Source organism: Coccidioides posadasii, chromosome 3 (assembly GCF_018416015.2).
Source record: "Coccidioides posadasii str. Silveira chromosome 3, complete sequence".
Taxonomy (NCBI): Eukaryota; Fungi; Ascomycota; class Eurotiomycetes; order Onygenales; family Onygenaceae; genus Coccidioides; species Coccidioides posadasii.
In genome coordinates, this window is record NC_089409.1 from 5,375,691 (window position 1) to 5,392,112 (window position 16,422).

Genomic DNA, 16,422 nt, shown 5'->3' on the forward strand with positions numbered 1-16,422 from the left:
ATCCGCTATGGAGCTTTCTACATATCACGTGATGGGTAAGGGCATGATGACTAATATCTGATGTAATGTCCACTATCTGCATGGTGATCAGATCTCAAGAAGGCACCACATCCTCGGGACCGGCGTGGTGAGATCCACAGGCTCTGCAGAATCTCTCCGAGGGCCCATATTCACCGGCGCAGTCGGCACGAAGGAGCAGATTTAAAATAGATCAAACAGTGGGACAACCACAGGGGCCCCGATACCCGTCTGATACGAATTGGCTGGTGCGAAGCGGTCTTGCTCTGTGCGCATTTCCTTTCCGTCGAGTTTCAGCCTGCGATCTGCAAGGCGGTGAGGCAAGGGGTGTGATCACGTGAATAGCCTATCCCGCTGCCGTGATTGGCTGCAGCTATGTGACTAAGCATGTTAGCTCAGACAGGGACCTTAGCCAATGAGAGCGCAAGCGAAGGCTTCCAACGTCGCTGCTGGTTTGATGAAGGGGTGTATGTAGACGGGCAGACAGGCAAGGCAGACGGACGGACAACTTTTTCCTAGGGGGCCAGGGCAGGTAGCGGCGGCCATGACTGATGCTTACCTCTTCGCTTATGAGGATACTCGTCCGGTCAGACCACATGCTGCTACTATTTAGGGAGCAAGGAGACCCATCTGTAGCTGCAGATGGAACTTGTCGTGTCGCAGAATACGGCTCGGTTCGCTCAGAGTTCGAACGCATTTCGGTTGGATGTGTGCTGGCTTCAGATAAGTGGGAAGCCACCCGTCGAACGAGGTCGAGATTCCTTCCTTTTCTTTTTTTCCCCTCCTCGTATGACCGGCGTTCTTCATCCCGCCATCAAAGAGCATGGAGCTCGGCTTGCTTGTATATCAGAGTACGGCGTGGCGTCTGCGCTATGGTATCGCGAAGGACACAAAGCGCGCATTTTTAACGTGCTCTATGTGTGTTAGACATGTGGCACCGGTACTAGGGTTTGAGATTTGAGTCTTGGTCTGACTTCATAGGTTTGGGAATGGTTCCTGATGGTCGGATCCTTCGATCAAAGCACACAGCAAAGGACAATTCACTCGATCACTGGAAAGGAAATTTCCATGTCCAGTGCCAGTAGGCAGAATATGCCTAACCTCAAGATATGTGATAGAATCACATATTCCCTTGGTTTTCATTACTTAATCGGCTGCTTCATGGCCGATTTGAATCTATCGTCCGCACATGAGGGCCGAGCATGTTATTTTTCCTTTGTAGTCTTTGTTTGCTATGGCCTGGCGTTAAAGCCAGCTTTGCTCCAGCGACACGAAGACGTATGCCCCTAAACCAAGTCTATTCGGCATACCACTATACCAAGCCAAATCTTACAGCCCGACAAATAATTTCACCTTTCTTCTGAGGACTGCACGAGGCTCATGATGTTTTGCTGTGGCGTAAAACAGCAAACGGAACAAATCACCGTACACTGGGTGTTTGAGATGTCTCGCGTTGCATGAAGAGTCCTCCGGGGTAAAGTAAATCGGGCTCCCTCTGAAGGTGTCGCAGGTTTGCGGATGCTATCGACACTTAATTCATTGGGATGCTTTCCCGCCGCCTTGGATATATATTTGTCTCTTTCCATCTTCTCACCACTGATCACCAAGCGATAAACATCTCTTTCATCGCAGGGCCCTCAAGTGTACTCCTAACCATCATCAACCATGGGATTCCTCTCCAGCGCCATTCTCCTTTTAATCACGGCATTCCCTGCCGCCCAGGCAGGTGAGATGATCAATGCCGCCGCCGGCGCTACCGACGTCATTCCAGATTCGTACATAGTTGTCATGAATGAAGGAATTTCTGAATCCGACTTCGAATCACACAGAACTTGGGCCACGAGTATGAATAGTAAGTCCCGGAAGCGTGCAGGAGCGTTTAGCGGTGTATCTCGCACTTGGAGCGCGACTGGGATGAAAGGTTATAGCGGCTCTTTTGCCCGGGAGACGATCGAGCAAATAGCAAATAACTCTGCTGTGAGAGATGAATCATGCCGCCCATGACTAACCCCAATTTCCTGACTTGAATTAGGTGGCGTATGTTGAGCCAGACCGAATGGTGAATATTACCGCCTTCGTCACCCAGAGGAATGCTCCCTCTTATGGACTGGGACGAATCTCTAACAAGAGGCCTGGTAACCGTGACTATATCTTTGATGAATCCGCCGGTCGGGGAATCACCATCTATGGGGTTGATACGGGTATTGATATTCGGCACCCTGAGTTCGAGGGACGCGCTACTTGGGGTACCAATGAGATTAACGATGTCAACCAAGATGAAAACGGTCACGGAACTCATACCGCCGGGACCTTTGCCGGGAGAAACTTCGGCGTGGCCAAGAGAGCTAACATCGTTGCTGTTAAAGTGCTCAATGCCGAAGGCAGTGGGAGTACTAGCGGCATCATTAGCGGTATCAACTGGTGTGTAGACCATGCCAGACGAAACAACATCCTCGGGAGGGCCGTTATGAACCTTAGCTTGGGTGGAACCGGGGCACGTGCGTTCAACCAGGTTGCTACAAATGCAGCAAACGCCGGTATCTTTCTTGCAGTTGCAGCCGGTAACGATGGGGTGAGTTCTAAAAATGCTGTGTCCTTTCTCCAACCTGCGTTGGCAGTTTGTGTATTCTGATCCCTTTGCAGGAAGACGCAGCGAATACCTCACCCGCCTCGGCTCGTGGGGTATGCACGGTTTCAGCGAGCACAGAAAGAGACACTCGGGCGGACTTTTCCAATTTTGGGAGTGTTGGTAGGTTTATAAACCGTTGCTCCAAATGTACGAGTGAAATGACCGAAAGGCCCTTGCTGACGGTGTTGTTTGGCTTTCAGTGGATATCTACGCACCGGGCGACCAAATCCCCTCCGTGTTCCCTAACAATGCGAGACGGGTTTTGTCTGGCACATCCATGGCTGCTCCCCATGTTGCTGGCGTGGGAGCTTACTTAATGGCCCTTGAAGGAATTTCCTCAGGCCAAGTCTGCAACCGGATCAAGCGCCTATCACAGCCTCGAATTCGCAACCCCGGACGAGACACCACAAACCGGTTGCTGTATAACAATAGTGGCGTGTAAGTGACATAGAATTTTCCTCTGTTCAACATGACTCGAAAGAGAGGGATACTCAAGCGCGATACTCCGTTTCCACTCCTTTACCTATTCCTTCTCTTCCGCTCCTTTCATATATACATATATTACTAAAGATAGAGATTTCAAACGTTGATTATCTTTTTATTTTAAAAAACAGGGGATCGCTCTTTTACGGCCTATGCGTCTTATTGAATAATTCTGAGGCCCGGCGCCTCTTTCCTTTGTGCTAATGCCATTGCCTATTTTTCGATGTACATTATTATCCCTTTTGATAAACGGCAATGAAGTGTGTTAATGAAGCATCTGGATCACAAACTCGGTGAAAATTTGAGGCGAAGTAGGGGATACGGGGTACCGGGGGGGGGGGGGGGGGGGGGGGGGGGGGGCGGGTTCACAAAGACATTGCATCATTCGCGTAACCCCGAATACGGAGTACTGTGGAATGCGGACGAACGCCCTTCACTTGTGATGCAGACAACAAGGTCCTCGTAGAAGCGCGGGCTATTTTCCAATTGGTTGACGAGAGGGTTCATCGGTTCCAACGCCTTATTGTCGCCCTGAGCTTCTTGCACAAAATAGCCGGGAGTACGAGACGCGACGCTTGCCATGGAATTTCCGTTGCCGCCGTCGGCCGGCACAAAAAAGGAACGTTTCTGGGTCCCTTTTCGACAGAAGGCCCTCCGTACCCCGGAAAAGCCCCGACGTCGTGTGACGCGTCTTTTTTCAGAGGACTCCGTAGAATAACTTGACTGGGGGAAGGACGGCATGGGGCAGGGGTTAACAATCCATACATCCTCGGTCTTCATTACATCCTCCTTGCACTCCCAGTTTTTTATCCCCTTTTTTTTGAAAAAAAAATAAAAAGTGAGCGAGCAGTCAACGCGCGCTGATTGGCCGAATAAACTTAGTAATCAATACAATCACGTGAGATTCAGGGGTAATAACAACCAGTCAGCGAGCCGGAAGCCGGGTAGCTGGCTCCACCGCCCCGACAACCTTAACTGCACCTCCGTCGAAGGACCCATCACATCGCAGGGCGACGTGAAGCGTTGCTCTGGACGGAGAGCAGCCAGGAGAGGCGTCGGTTTCTTCGAAGGATTTAGCGGCCTTCAGGACCTTGCTGGAGACGTTTCAACTGTCGTGGTCAGAGGATGCCCACCGGACCGGTATGAAGATCACTTGCGACATTGAGGACGCAGCTAGCGCTAGCCGAATCCCTCGACAGAAGATCTTGAGTCGATCTTCGCATTGGCGAAGGAGTGGGGTCTTGACGGGAAGCAACGCCTGGAGGATGCTCATCTTCCTGATACGGCCCGAGTGCAACCCAACCTTTCCACTCTTCGACGTCTTTTTTCGAGCGCTGATTCGGCGGCGTCCAAGATTTTCGGCTCGTCCAGTCCCTGGATAAACCCCCCCACAACCACAGCAGGTTATCAAGGTCTATTCCGGAATGCGGAGTCAACTCACAACCTCTCGTCATGTTTGCCGCCTCTGGCTGCTCTGCTTTGACAAATTTTCATGCCCGCATAGTACGGAGTACAAGAGTAATAAATAAGCATTTGTTTGAAACTCTTAGAGCTAGTGTCGACTTAAAATTGTTTGGGAGGGCTGTTTCATTTGCCCATTTATGCTTCGCAGGTCGGTCTCATGAACAAATTCATCATCAACAACTCAACAGCATGTGGTTTCCTGCAAGAAACAAGGATGGAAATTAGTTGACTGCGCGTTTGATCACTCCAAGTATTCCAGAATGAAAAAAGAAAAGGCCACTTGCGATTGATCGGCGTGGCTTCCGGTGACACATTCTGTCCCGTGGGATGATGTCTGGTACTGGCGCGCCTGAAACTGTGGCCAGTCAGATACCCTCGCCCCTGGCGGCTCACTTCGGCGACCGATTTACTGAGGACTGACGTTTCCCGAAACATACGGAGTACTCGTCCCTGATGAAGATCATTGCCGTCCGATTATGAATGTGGGGCGAATTGGGGGTGTTTTGGCTGGTCGCCCGTCTCTGGTTTCGCGAGTAAAACGTCAAGCTAACTCCAGATACCGTTTGGCTGAGAGCGTGCATGGCAGCCAGTGGAAATGGCTCACATTAGAATTGCAGCTCTGGGATTTACGCTGCCACTCACCTAATTTGTGGGACGGAATACTCCGCACGTTAAATATTAGTTGCTCTGCACCATCATTTCTCCGCAGGACATGCCTGCATGGCACGCGGTATATGATCATACGTGATGACTTCCCGAAGGAAACCGGTATCATCCATGCGGGATAGCCTTCTTTATAAAGTCCTGACGAAATCCTGAGGACTGATCTTCTCCTCTTATTTCCGTCTTTTGCGGTCTCAAGGCGTTCAAGTACCGTACTGAAGTCGGCCGTGCCTGCAAATTTCCGGACTGGTGAAGCATTGTCTGGTACCTGGGTCGTTCTCTCATTGCATCATGAAGTCGCTCGCTGTTCTGTCGACGCTCGTGGCGTCTGCTCTCGCCGCAGCCGTCCCCAATGTAAACTACAGCGGATACAAAGTTGTTCGCATCCCAACTGAACAAAGCAACCACGCCAAGGTTGTCGATATCATTAAAACCCTGAAGCTGGATACATGGAAATATCCCAAAGCTGCCGGCTCCGATGCAGATATTGTTATCCCACCAAACCAGCTTTCGGCCTTCAACAAGGCCATCGCTGGCCTCAAGACAGAGATTATGCACGAGGATCTCGGAGCCTCTATCGAGAGTGAATCCACTCACTCTAGTGCTTTCAAAGGTATGTAAATACACGAGACGCAGACACTCTTTTTTCGATCGCTAATCTTTGATCTAGCTGGATCATATGCAACCGCTCCCGACTCCGAGTGGTTCATGGATTATCACAGCTTTGATGACCACATGAACTGGCTCAACGAGCTCCAGAGCCAGCATTCCTCGAACTCCGAGATTGTCAGTGTTGGAAACAGCTACGAGAACCGCCCTATCCAGGGAATCCATATTTGGGGAGCTGAACAAGGAAAACCTGCTGTGGTTTGGCACGGAACTACCCATGCCCGTGAATGGATCACCACCATGGTGAGATCCCTCATTTTATGGTTTGCAGCTACCTGTATTCGGCAAACTAATCGTGGTTTTAGGTTGTGGAATATATGGCTGCCAGCCTTTTGAGCAATTCCAGTGCTGCCGACGCTACAGTGCAAGCCATGCTTGACAGCTATGATTTCTACATCTTCCCCGTTGCTAACCCAGACGGTATGCCTCGTCCTGGGATGCTTTCCAATTGAAGCTTGCGTAAGAAATCTTTTGCTAACTGCAATTATGTAGGATTCGTCTTCACCCAAACCCGTGACCGCATGTGGCGCAAGAACCGTACCCCTAACCAGGGTGCTTGCCCCGGTACTGATCTGAACCGCAACTGGCCCTACATGTGGGAAGGAAGCGGCTCATCTCCAGATCCTTGCGATGAAACTTACAGAGGTGCATCTCTCTCAACCATCATATTCTGTCACGCAAAACGCTTATTTCATATCAATAGGAGCCCAGCCCGGTGACGCCCCAGAGACCCAACTTTGGCTCGAATACCTTCCGAGACTTGTAGAGAGCCAGGGTGTAAAACAATACATCGACTGGCACTCCTACTCTCAGCTCTTCATGACTCGTTAGTGCTCCCTTCTCGTTTCTGTCGTTATCTGTCTTTTCTTTCCCGTTGGCTGTTTTCTCTATAGTATCACGCTGATATTTTCTTCCCCTTAAAACAGCATATGGCTACAGCTGCTCCGAGACCCCTGATAACCACGACATGCATATTTCCCTCGCGAACGCCTTTAGCCAGGCAGTCGAGGCAGTTCACGGTACTAGCTTCACCACTGGCCCAATTTGCAACACTATCTATCAGGCGAACGGAAACAGCGTCGACTGGGCTGTTGATGTTGGAAATATTGAGTTAGGTTTCGCTGCTGAGCTCCGTGATACTGGTAGATACGGTTTCGTTCTTCCACCTGACCAGATTATCCCAAGCGGTGAGGAAACCTGGGCTGGTATCAAGGCTATGTTTGAGAACCTCTAAATGAGCTATCAATAAGATGAATACGGGGAGGAAGATACTCGAAAATTTTACGGACTCTCCTTTTATTGACGCGGATCGTTTTTTTTGACAATTCGACGTCGAAATTGCCCCATTTTGTGGAACCAAAACCATTCCACAGTCATGTCTGTTTTCGTTTCTCGTATATACCTAAACTGTTCATATCCATACGATCACCCGCGGGAGCTTTTTTGACTAGCAGTGCACATCATTAGAATCCTTGACCGAATAATACTCAAACTCAGACAGAGACGTGTATACTGTTGTATGGGTCTGTTCCTTTGCAAAGCTCCCCTTCACATGCCACAGGGAGGTCAGACTCACGTATACTCATGTAGACGTCTCAATGAGTGTCAGTAGTGGGATAAAGGCCCGCTCCTCATCAGTAGTGCGCCATGGTGTTATTGGCCACCAGCGACCTGAGAATTCCCACGGACTCGCCAGTCCCTGCAGGGAAGATATCGATTCTACAGGGCTGTAACCAACAGCACGGGAGTGTCATCGGCAGTTGCGTATAGCCGGGCATGGGCTTTCGGAAGAAAGAGCTTGGTTCATTTGGAGTCGCTGAACTGAAAACTTTAACCATTTTTTCAGCTGCGGAATGAATGGATGAGGGAGATTTGTCTCTTTCCAGTGGAATGGTTAGTTAATTAACCCAATTGACTGGCGGGTGTTGTAAAGATACCTGGCACTATTATGAGACGTTTTGACTTGAAACACCTTCAGAGACCAATTACGACCTTGGTCGTACCCTTGCTCTATTCTAGGCCCATTTGTAATTGCACGGGATTCCATGGAACTCACCTCGGTAGTTAAGATATCAATGAATGTCCGCTATCTAGGATTTGTACGGAATAACAAGGATATGAATCAGCATATGACTCCCACGCGTCTCGTGCAATGAAATTCCTTTAGAATAAGACTTCTATACATACCAATATCTGGGTACCACTCGAGCAAACATACCGGATAACACTACGGAGTACAATTGATTACATATCACAGCCAAGAAACAAGGCTTTCGTCCGCTGTTCTGAGCGTGTCAGCTTAGAGGGCCTTGCTACAAGCAGGATGAGTCTTAGCCCAAACCATGAACCTGAAATTGAACCACACACACCTTCAGAAGTATGTCTTGTGCCCTATCATTTTGCTATTTCAGGCAAATCAGGTCTTGATTTCCTTTTGTTCTTCACAATGACTGGAGCCATAAGAGCATTTCTCAGCAGCGGCTGAATGGACCAAGTCACTATCTTCATCACTCAGCAACTTTTTCATCTTGGTTTCATATGGAGTTTAAAATCCCTCCAAAAACTTTTTGATTGCAAACATCTCCATATAAAGCTTAGCTTTCACTGTTCCCGGAATCTTCACTGCAGCATGGTCTCAGTGCTTGGGCTGGATAATTTTCAGGAGATTATTTTAGTTGGCTATCATTATGTTCATTAGATGGTCCTCTTATAGAAGATGGGACATAGAGAGAAAGCTTTAAATACTGTAATTGACGTATTTGCGATGATCAACTTAGCTTTACGGAAAGTGGATAATGCTGCGTCTGTATTCAGGTGAAAGTCCTGAGCAGTACAGAGTACGGGGCAGGAAAGCAGGTGTTGTGGGGACCAACTGTGCGGAGTGAACTGATCAGTCTTATTCAAGGTTACTATTAGAAGGATCACACGTCTGTGCAGATATTAGCGTTTGGGAGTGGGCTGTGGGCTTGGATATAAAAAATGAGCTTCGCCCTTCAATGAACCCTGGAAGTGACTCTCCACCTTGGTGGTTTTCTTCCCCTGTTCATGTTTCTGTGCTTTTCACCTTTCCCCGCTCCTATTGGATGGCATGATGCTGTGAGCTGTGTGATAGCGTTATTATTTCACTGCAACCCTCTCTCTGTTCGTGCTCTGGCTCCGCCTTCGGCAGTCGATTGTTATTTGGGGGGTGGGCTGTTTTCCGGCGCATGAAGCACAGAGTGCCTCCTGGGAGGGTGTCTTGATAGATGGATAGCCCCATCAATTGTTACTTCCGGACGCGGTGTCGATGCGCTGGATGCACGTCGTCCTGGCGAGTCAGGGTGCCCAACAGTCGCCGCTGGTTGTCGTTCGTTTGTCGCCGACTCCGCACAGGCCGCGCCAGCTGCGTCACGTGCAAATCCCTGGCCTTCAGGTAACAGAGGTTGAGAATACACCGGTATCAGCTCGGTTGCTACCAGCGCAAGGTGCGTATCGACTGGTAACAGGGCTGGGCTTAGTCAGTAATTTCGTCCCCACATCCCGAATCGGCCAAACTCTCTTTCAGCTGCGTCGATCAAGCTCGCTCACCGCAAGCCCGCCGCAAGGAGGATGACGATGAAGCCTGAGCATTGTCTCTTCGCGCAGCTCTTGTCCCAATGGATGCCGGTGCTTCGAAACCACCGCGCTCTGCCGCCCGCGGGACACTGTTGCCAAAAGGCTCCCCGCAGTCTCCAGAGGAGCAGATGGGCGGGCGCATTGCGCATACATTAACCGCCTGCACACGATGTAGACAGGTAAGAACTACAAGAGCAATACGTCCCTGATAGCCACTTCTCAATTTGCCTCCTTTTACTTGCTGCTTTCTTTGGCTTGTATTAATCCGCCGCGTTATTTCATGAGGTTCCGGTAGAGGAAATCTAGATGCGACACTGGAATTCCTCGATGCGGTCCATGCCAGCGGAGCGACTCCAAATGCGTTTATTTCGATCCGGTCAAGAATACGACTGTACCGAGAACATATATCTTGCAGCTTCAAGACAAGGTCAGGAGACTCCACGAAGAACTCGCACAGGTGGAAAGTCAGATCGAGAACTCGCCGGACCCCGAACTCATGGTTCGGGGGGGAGGCCTTATCAAATTTAAAGAAAATGATGAATCGAGATTTCTGGGGCCGTCGAGTGGCATCGCAATCACTCGCTTCGTGATGGAGATGGCAAAACAAAACACGGACACCAAAAGCATAAAGGAGGTTGTTAATGAGATAACTGCCAAAGAGATCAAATACGTTTTTACGAAAGAGAGCCAGAAACCAACGTCGAAAATATATCCGCTGGTTAGCTCCGTAGCCCAACCAGACCTGCCTGACCGGGGCTTGACTGAGAGATTGGTGGACCTGTTCATGGCAAAGGGTATTATATAGCGATTGCGCACAGGTTAACCCTGCATCATGGTCGGCTGACTTTGAGTTGCAGCTCAATACATGCTTCCCACCTTGCACGAGCCATCCTTTAGACAGGACGTAGATGCGGTTTACAATGGCTCCGATGATCCTTGCCAAAACTTCCAGTTGCGGATCGTCATTGCAATCAGCATGCAAAAGCTGAGCACGCAATTCGCCGGATTAGCAGATGCGTTCTACCTGGCTGCTCTACCGTACTTGGATGCCAGCATCAGAAAGATGGATATTTCCACCCTGCAATGCTTCGTACTCATTGGTCAATACTCACTTCTGACCCCCACGCGGACGGCAGCTTATTGGGTTGTCGGAACCGCAGTGAAAATATGTCAAGATTTGGGCCTTACTGACGAAACTACCATTGCCACGTCGCCAACTGGCGAACCTTTGAACTGCCTTGAAGTTGATATGCGGAGACGGCTGTTCTGGATCGTAACATCCATGGAGTACGGTCTCTCACACAGTCTTGGCCGGCCGAGCGCTTTCTGCGTTACTCATGATCATATTAATGTGAAGTTCTTTGAGGTTGTCGATGACAAGTACATCACTCCTCAAGGCGTATCGCCAGAAGCGCAGCCTATAATGAAAAAGTGCATTGCCATCCACTTTTTCAAAATGCGCCTTCTTCAAGCTGAAATACGGCGCACCCTCTATTTGAGAAAACGGGATACACCCATTGATGACCAAGATCCATGGTTTTCCCAGATGTTAGAGAAAATCGATAAATGGGTTAACTCCTGTCCTACCAACGATGAAGGAAGTGGACTGAGCCCGGTTTGGTATGTTCCATACATTTACGACACAGCTAATACGGAATTAAAAGACGACTGACGCGCTACAGGTTCGAAGGAAGGCGTAATACCATGATTGTCTTTATGTACCGGCCCTCGCCACAGGTTCCAGAGCCTTCGTTACAGGCGGCGCAGAGGTGTTACGATGCCTGTGCGTTCAATATCAAGATGCACAAAGATCAAGTGACAACAGGCTCGGTGGATCTGACTTGGATATGGACCCAATCCGTGTGCATGGCCCTAAATACGATTCTCTGGTCACTTTCTTACCCTGGCATTCGTCATGAGCATCCAATAGAGGAAGTAATCCAGCACATTAATATTGCCATGGAAGTACTTGCTGTTAGTGCTGAGCGTTGGCCAGGGGTCGAGTCCTGCAGACAACTCTATAAGAGCTTGATAGCTGGCTGTCTCAAGGCTTATGACAGCGATGAATCCTTTGTGGTACATACTCCATCGAATCGACCGTCTCCAGCTTCTTCACACGATGTCACCACTCCGCGGCAAATGTCGAGTCCCGATCCTGCTACATCTGCCACTCTAATGCCGCCAGAGCATCCCTCCTTTTTTAGGTCACCAACGATATCATCGGAGTGTTCTTATGGAACCAATGATTCTCTGGAAGCATGTTGTTCGCGCAATAGTTATCACAGCTCAGATTCTCAGCCAACCGTTTCTCACTCATCGCTTTCGCCGTACCTCACTGACTCGATTCCCACTCAGCAATCTGCGCCTCTTCCGATTTGCGACTCCCCCTCCTCTTTAGCGCCACCCCATCTTTTGTTTGACCCAAGCTCGTTTCATAATTCGTTTCCGTCTGTTGTCACCGGTTTACGGAATTGGGATTCTAACTATTCTGCTGCATCAACTATGGCCAGCCATCTCTCCTATGGTAACGCCCCGCTGGATCCTATGATTTGGACAAGCGCATTCGGTGGTCAATATTCGCAGTTTTTCAACCAACCATACCCCAATACTGGCTGGAGGGACCGAAGCTTAAGCCGAGAAGAGCAGTCGGAGCTGATGGCGCATCTTATCGATGAGCTTCCTGATGTGTCTTACCTCGTAAACGAATCTGCTACGTTTTACAATGCATTGGCATGATCTATTCACCTTTATTGCTTGTTTCGGCTCTCTAAATGATATCCTTGCCCATTTATCATAATTTTTTGTTTCTCAAAAACAAATATTCCCGCGTATGAGCGTCGCTGACAGCTGTCTTCTGAGTCGATTCTCCTTCACGGCAGGACGAAAAGGTGTATGAACGCTGGCCGTTGCAGTTGATGCGCCTGTTTTTCTGAGTTGCGTGTATTCCTGCGATTATACTTGCTGTTCCGCCCCTCACTAGTGAATTCACTGGTTTGACTTTCGGTCCTTCTAAGTGTACTTCTGGGCGCTTTAGGAGCTCTATCGGTGCGCACCCGCTGCATTAAAGCAAGGCCCATATATCTGGGCTCCTCTATTCTCTCACTCTCTCTTTTCTTTTTTATTTTTATTTTTATTATTTTCTTTCCTTTTTTTTTTTATTTTTTTTTTTTTTGGGGGGGGGGGGGAAGATCTTTATTCTTACAGGCTTGTACAAAATACCCAAATGGCACAAAAAATTGCCATTATAGCTGAGTTTTTAGGACAAACTATGAACTTCACATTAAGTTCGAGGACAGAGTCTTGTCTTACAGGAATATTTCCCCTTTGACGCCTGCCAGGGTTTTCATCAGGTTTTCCGAATCTTTCAGTTAAACCATGTATGTCGTCATTGGTCAGAATTTTCCCAGGGAAATGAGCTTATCGATGCAAATGGTCTGATTCGAAAATTAAACAGAAATTGGGAGCGATCCAAAGCGTTTCTCGCTTGCGAATTATGTGCTGTATGCAAGGAGTCTGCTGGAAACTAAGGCTATCAGTTTTTCGAGTCAGGTTGAAAATTTGAAGTTGTTTATATATAGATAGTTTGAGACCTTCAGATCTATATAACCAACTTACATATTGCAATTCTTAGGCTCTCTCAGTGATTAGGACTGTGTTCTGAGAAAGGGAAAGATATCTGCAGCTCGGCCAAAGTAAAAATAGGGAAAGGGTGTGCTTGTGCCGCACAATCCTGACTTAGGGACCTTATTTATATGTCTGAGCTCAATAGTGAGCATTATTGCAACATTCACCTTCAAGGTCTTTGCTTGCTTGTCAAGAGCTGAGTTTCCCGAAAGCGCTCTCAAATGTGTCACTGTGTGGATCTAAAATAGTGAAAGGTCCAGCCAGCCAAGATCATACACATAGTCGACTTATCACTGGTGCCTCTCGAGGCTTCGATCTCGCTAAAAATTTCCCTTTGTTTCAAACTATAACTATCCCACCACCGCGTCGAACAACAAGAAAAGAAAGGCTTTTATTTCAAGTTCCCATGTCTGTATTCACGCTATAGAACCTCTCTAGAGGTCATATATGTACATGCATACATATCAGGTATCATTAAAGAAAGAGACAGCCGGAGACGGGAAAAGGTGTATAATAGCAATCTTCCATCTCGAGTGTGCAACCTGTTAAGGGAGCTATTAAACTGGTATATTCCCATCGAACTGTCGTTCTCATCTGGGGATGTTGAAACAGGGTCTTGTCGTGGTGGAGAAGATACTTGCCTTTCTTCTGACAAGGAGGGCGGCTTGTCCATTTCCATGCAGTGAATATGAGCAGCAGTGGAACGAACCATCCGTGCATAGAAAGGAGAAAAGACATAGACGACCATGGCTCTCTTCACACCCAACACAAGCCCAACTTCAGAAACAAAACAAAAAAGCAAAACTACTTCATCTTTCTTTCATGGCCCACGTATATGGCGGGGGAGACACCATCAGCAAAGCAGCAAAGCAGTAGCCTGAGAAATGTGACTCAAATCGCAATAGAAACAAGCTAAATTTCGAGGGGGAAAGGGTAGTTATTACCTTGAATTCCATATGGATTCACCAAGGCCCACCCGGTAAGAACGAGACATAGGGGCCACTTAGGGCAGGGCAAAAGCAAAATAATCAGAAAATCCATTGTAATAATGACACCCACTCCCAGCCAGACCAGAAATCCTCCCAGAGAAAATCAAAAACCCAATTGTCGTCTTAACGCCATTTTTGGACCGAGGCGGGTATATCCTACGCCATTATGCAAATTTGCCCCAGTGACGGAATAATAATCAAAGCAATAGAAAAACACCTAATTGTGTACAGTGAAGTCGAAGTCGAAATCGAAAGTCTGTCCAACGGAGGTCCTAAATCGTCGATCCCGTAATGGATGCTTGCGAAGCAATAAACTATCATACTTGGGGCTGCAGAGAGAGCAACTCCCCACTCTTCGTCGCGGAAACATTTTCGTAATGCGCGCTGGCAAACGCTTTGCGGGTGTCCATTCAAATTTTGTCTCATTCATCGTAGCATGCGTCATCGTGTGCCAACGCCAAACATTCCGACGCCATAACTGCCTTTCCGCTCCGTCAGTGAGGGCGGAACAACCGGAACATGATCCTGGTAGGTGTGTTAGTCTCGAGTCGAGTAAATTCTCCCCCCAACCCCCCGCCGCCCCAAATAAAAAAAGAGGGAGAGAGAGCGAGGGAAAGAGAAAGAGATCTGCGGGAGCAAAATGATAGAGGTTATCACCTTTTTTCGTTTCTTTTTGGCTGAACCCCTAGCCCCTTCTTCACTGTTTGAATAAAAGCCACCATCCATATCTAGGTCATCGTCTGGGAAGCCTTCTCCGTACCCAACGAAACTGCTATCATTATAGCTTCTCTTCTTGCCCGCACGTTTCGGTCGACCCGACTCAACGGGTGGGGCGGGCGTCGATATTGGTGTGCCGTTAGCTTGGGTACTCTGTCGAACAGCACCACCAACAGTGTCCGCTGCTTTCTTCGGCTGAACAGCTGAGGCACCTTGCTTGGGTGGCTTCTCGTGGCCTAGGACATCCTCCCAATAGTCGTTGTTCGGCACAGGCCCAGGCTCCAATTTCATAGCCCTCATATGCAACTTGTGTAGTGTAGAATCTGGTTCAGCAACTCTGATATCTTTCCCGATTACTTTTTGGTTCTGCCACTCTTCTTCAGGCCACATTGTCAGCTGCCTTAATCCACCGGGCGCTCCGGGTTCGCGCTTAACCGCTTTATTCCTTCCCGAGAGTCCCAGCCCCTTGATCTTCCCTTCGTAGGATTTCCTCAGCCTGTTAATCTTTTCGCCTGTGACCGGATCCGTTCGAGCAACGGAGGCGGCCACTGGACCCAGTCCGTAAAGAGAAATGAGGTCAAAGCGAGGGCTTGGTCCAGATATCGAGTAGGCTAGCCATGTTAATACAGCACAGGTCAAGGTCACAAACCAAACAGTAGATCTGAGGCCTTACAGGATTTACAAGTGTGAAACGCCTGCCCGATATCCTGTTGGAGAGCGGCAATTTTGGGGTCCTCTGATAGATCATCTTTGCGGTCTATGTCCATTGCGTCCTCTTGGGGAATCAGTCCTGCGATGGTTTCTTGCTGGTTCTGTGGGATTTGTTGGTTCTGGAGGATGCCATTGTCAATATCGGTGAAACCCGGCGCGCCTTCAGCTGACTCCATCAAAGCGCGAGCCGCCTTCTCGGATGGATCCTGGGATTCCTTCGCAACGCCGCTCACGCTGCTGGCGGGAGTGGGGAAGGCGTTAGTCGCGGTGAGCTGCTGGGCAGGCTGCGCAGACATTGCGAGTGAGGAGGGAGGGGATGAAGAGTCTGGAGCCGACTGAGATGCGCTCTGGGCGGGTGACGTCGACTGTGTCGTTGAGAAGCTCGATGCATAGCTCTGAGGGGTGGCGGTCATAAATGGAGAAGGGAAACGGACGTGAGCGGCTCGATCGTCAAGATGAGCGGTCGGGGTTGAGTGTGGTAGGCGATGGTGCCACTGGGATTTCTGAGGTTCCAAAAGTGGCGACTGGGGGACTGATGCTGAACTCACGCGCCGCAGCATGAGAAGATCAGTGTGTCCCAGAGGCGAGGAAGGCCGTCAGAGTTCTCAATCAATCCCACGGTGCTGAGATCCAGAGAGCCGACGATGATCCCGAACTGAGTCTCCAGCCAAAGGGCGAGAAAGGTCCTTCTTTGGGGGCGACGCTTGATGATGAAGGGAGGCGCCGGCCTTTGTCGCCCGCCCTACACGCCGCATCTAGCCTGTTCGGGTTTAGCGGCTGACTTGACTGGTCCCGTGATCATTTCAGTCACGTGTATAATCTTATGTAACTCGCTCCGTCTAACTTAACTAAGTTAGTTTA

General features: G+C 49.1%; 6 protein-coding genes across 6 annotated transcripts; 4 read left to right on the plus strand and 2 right to left on the minus strand.

Annotated features, from left to right (window-relative positions):
- Window positions 1–1,683: 1,683 nt before the first annotated feature.
- Window positions 1,684–3,089, plus strand: SUB9 (Secreted subtilisin-like serine protease sub9; the record flags this gene model as incomplete). The annotated part of the gene is made up of 4 exons (XM_003070142.2): window positions 1,684–1,995; window positions 2,051–2,590; window positions 2,662–2,767; window positions 2,848–3,089. The coding sequence occupies 4 exons, from the start codon at window positions 1,684–1,686 to the stop codon at window positions 3,087–3,089; spliced, it is 1,200 nt and encodes a 399-aa protein (XP_003070188.1).
- A 1,159-nt stretch (window positions 3,090–4,248) lies between these two features.
- On the minus strand, window positions 4,249–4,584 carry D8B26_006695 (uncharacterized protein; the record flags this gene model as incomplete). The annotated part of the gene is made up of 1 exon (XM_066125263.1): window positions 4,249–4,584. One exon carries the CDS (start codon window positions 4,582–4,584, stop codon window positions 4,249–4,251), a length of 336 nt encoding a protein of 111 aa, XP_065981345.1.
- Window positions 4,585–5,548: 964 nt separating this feature from the next.
- On the plus strand, window positions 5,549–6,757 carry D8B26_006696 (uncharacterized protein; the record flags this gene model as incomplete). The annotated part of the gene is made up of 5 exons (XM_066125264.1): window positions 5,549–5,870; window positions 5,928–6,169; window positions 6,232–6,346; window positions 6,419–6,571; window positions 6,630–6,757. 5 exons carry the CDS (start codon window positions 5,549–5,551, stop codon window positions 6,755–6,757), a joined length of 960 nt encoding a protein of 319 aa, XP_065981346.1.
- Window positions 6,758–6,893: 136 nt separating this feature from the next.
- Window positions 6,894–7,160, plus strand: D8B26_006697 (uncharacterized protein; the record flags this gene model as incomplete). Its single annotated transcript, XM_066125265.1, has 1 exon — window positions 6,894–7,160. The coding sequence occupies one exon, from the start codon at window positions 6,894–6,896 to the stop codon at window positions 7,158–7,160; it is 267 nt and encodes an 88-aa protein (XP_065981347.1).
- A 1,720-nt stretch (window positions 7,161–8,880) lies between these two features.
- D8B26_006698 (uncharacterized protein) lies at window positions 8,881–12,286 on the plus strand. The gene is made up of 4 exons (XM_066125266.1): window positions 8,881–9,699; window positions 9,816–10,314; window positions 10,378–11,140; window positions 11,203–12,286. The coding sequence occupies exons 1-4, from the start codon at window positions 9,562–9,564 to the stop codon at window positions 12,254–12,256; spliced, it is 2,454 nt and encodes an 817-aa protein (XP_065981348.1). The 5' UTR covers window positions 8,881–9,561; the 3' UTR covers window positions 12,257–12,286.
- Window positions 12,287–13,596: 1,310 nt separating this feature from the next.
- D8B26_006699 (uncharacterized protein) lies at window positions 13,597–16,217 on the minus strand. Its single transcript, XM_003070145.2, has 3 exons — window positions 15,524–16,217; window positions 14,791–15,461; window positions 13,597–14,658 (listed from the first exon to the last, which is right to left on the minus strand). Exons 1-3 carry the CDS (start codon window positions 16,119–16,121, stop codon window positions 14,575–14,577), a joined length of 1,353 nt encoding a protein of 450 aa, XP_003070191.1. The 5' UTR covers window positions 16,122–16,217; the 3' UTR covers window positions 13,597–14,574.
- Window positions 16,218–16,422: the final 205 nt, after the last annotated feature.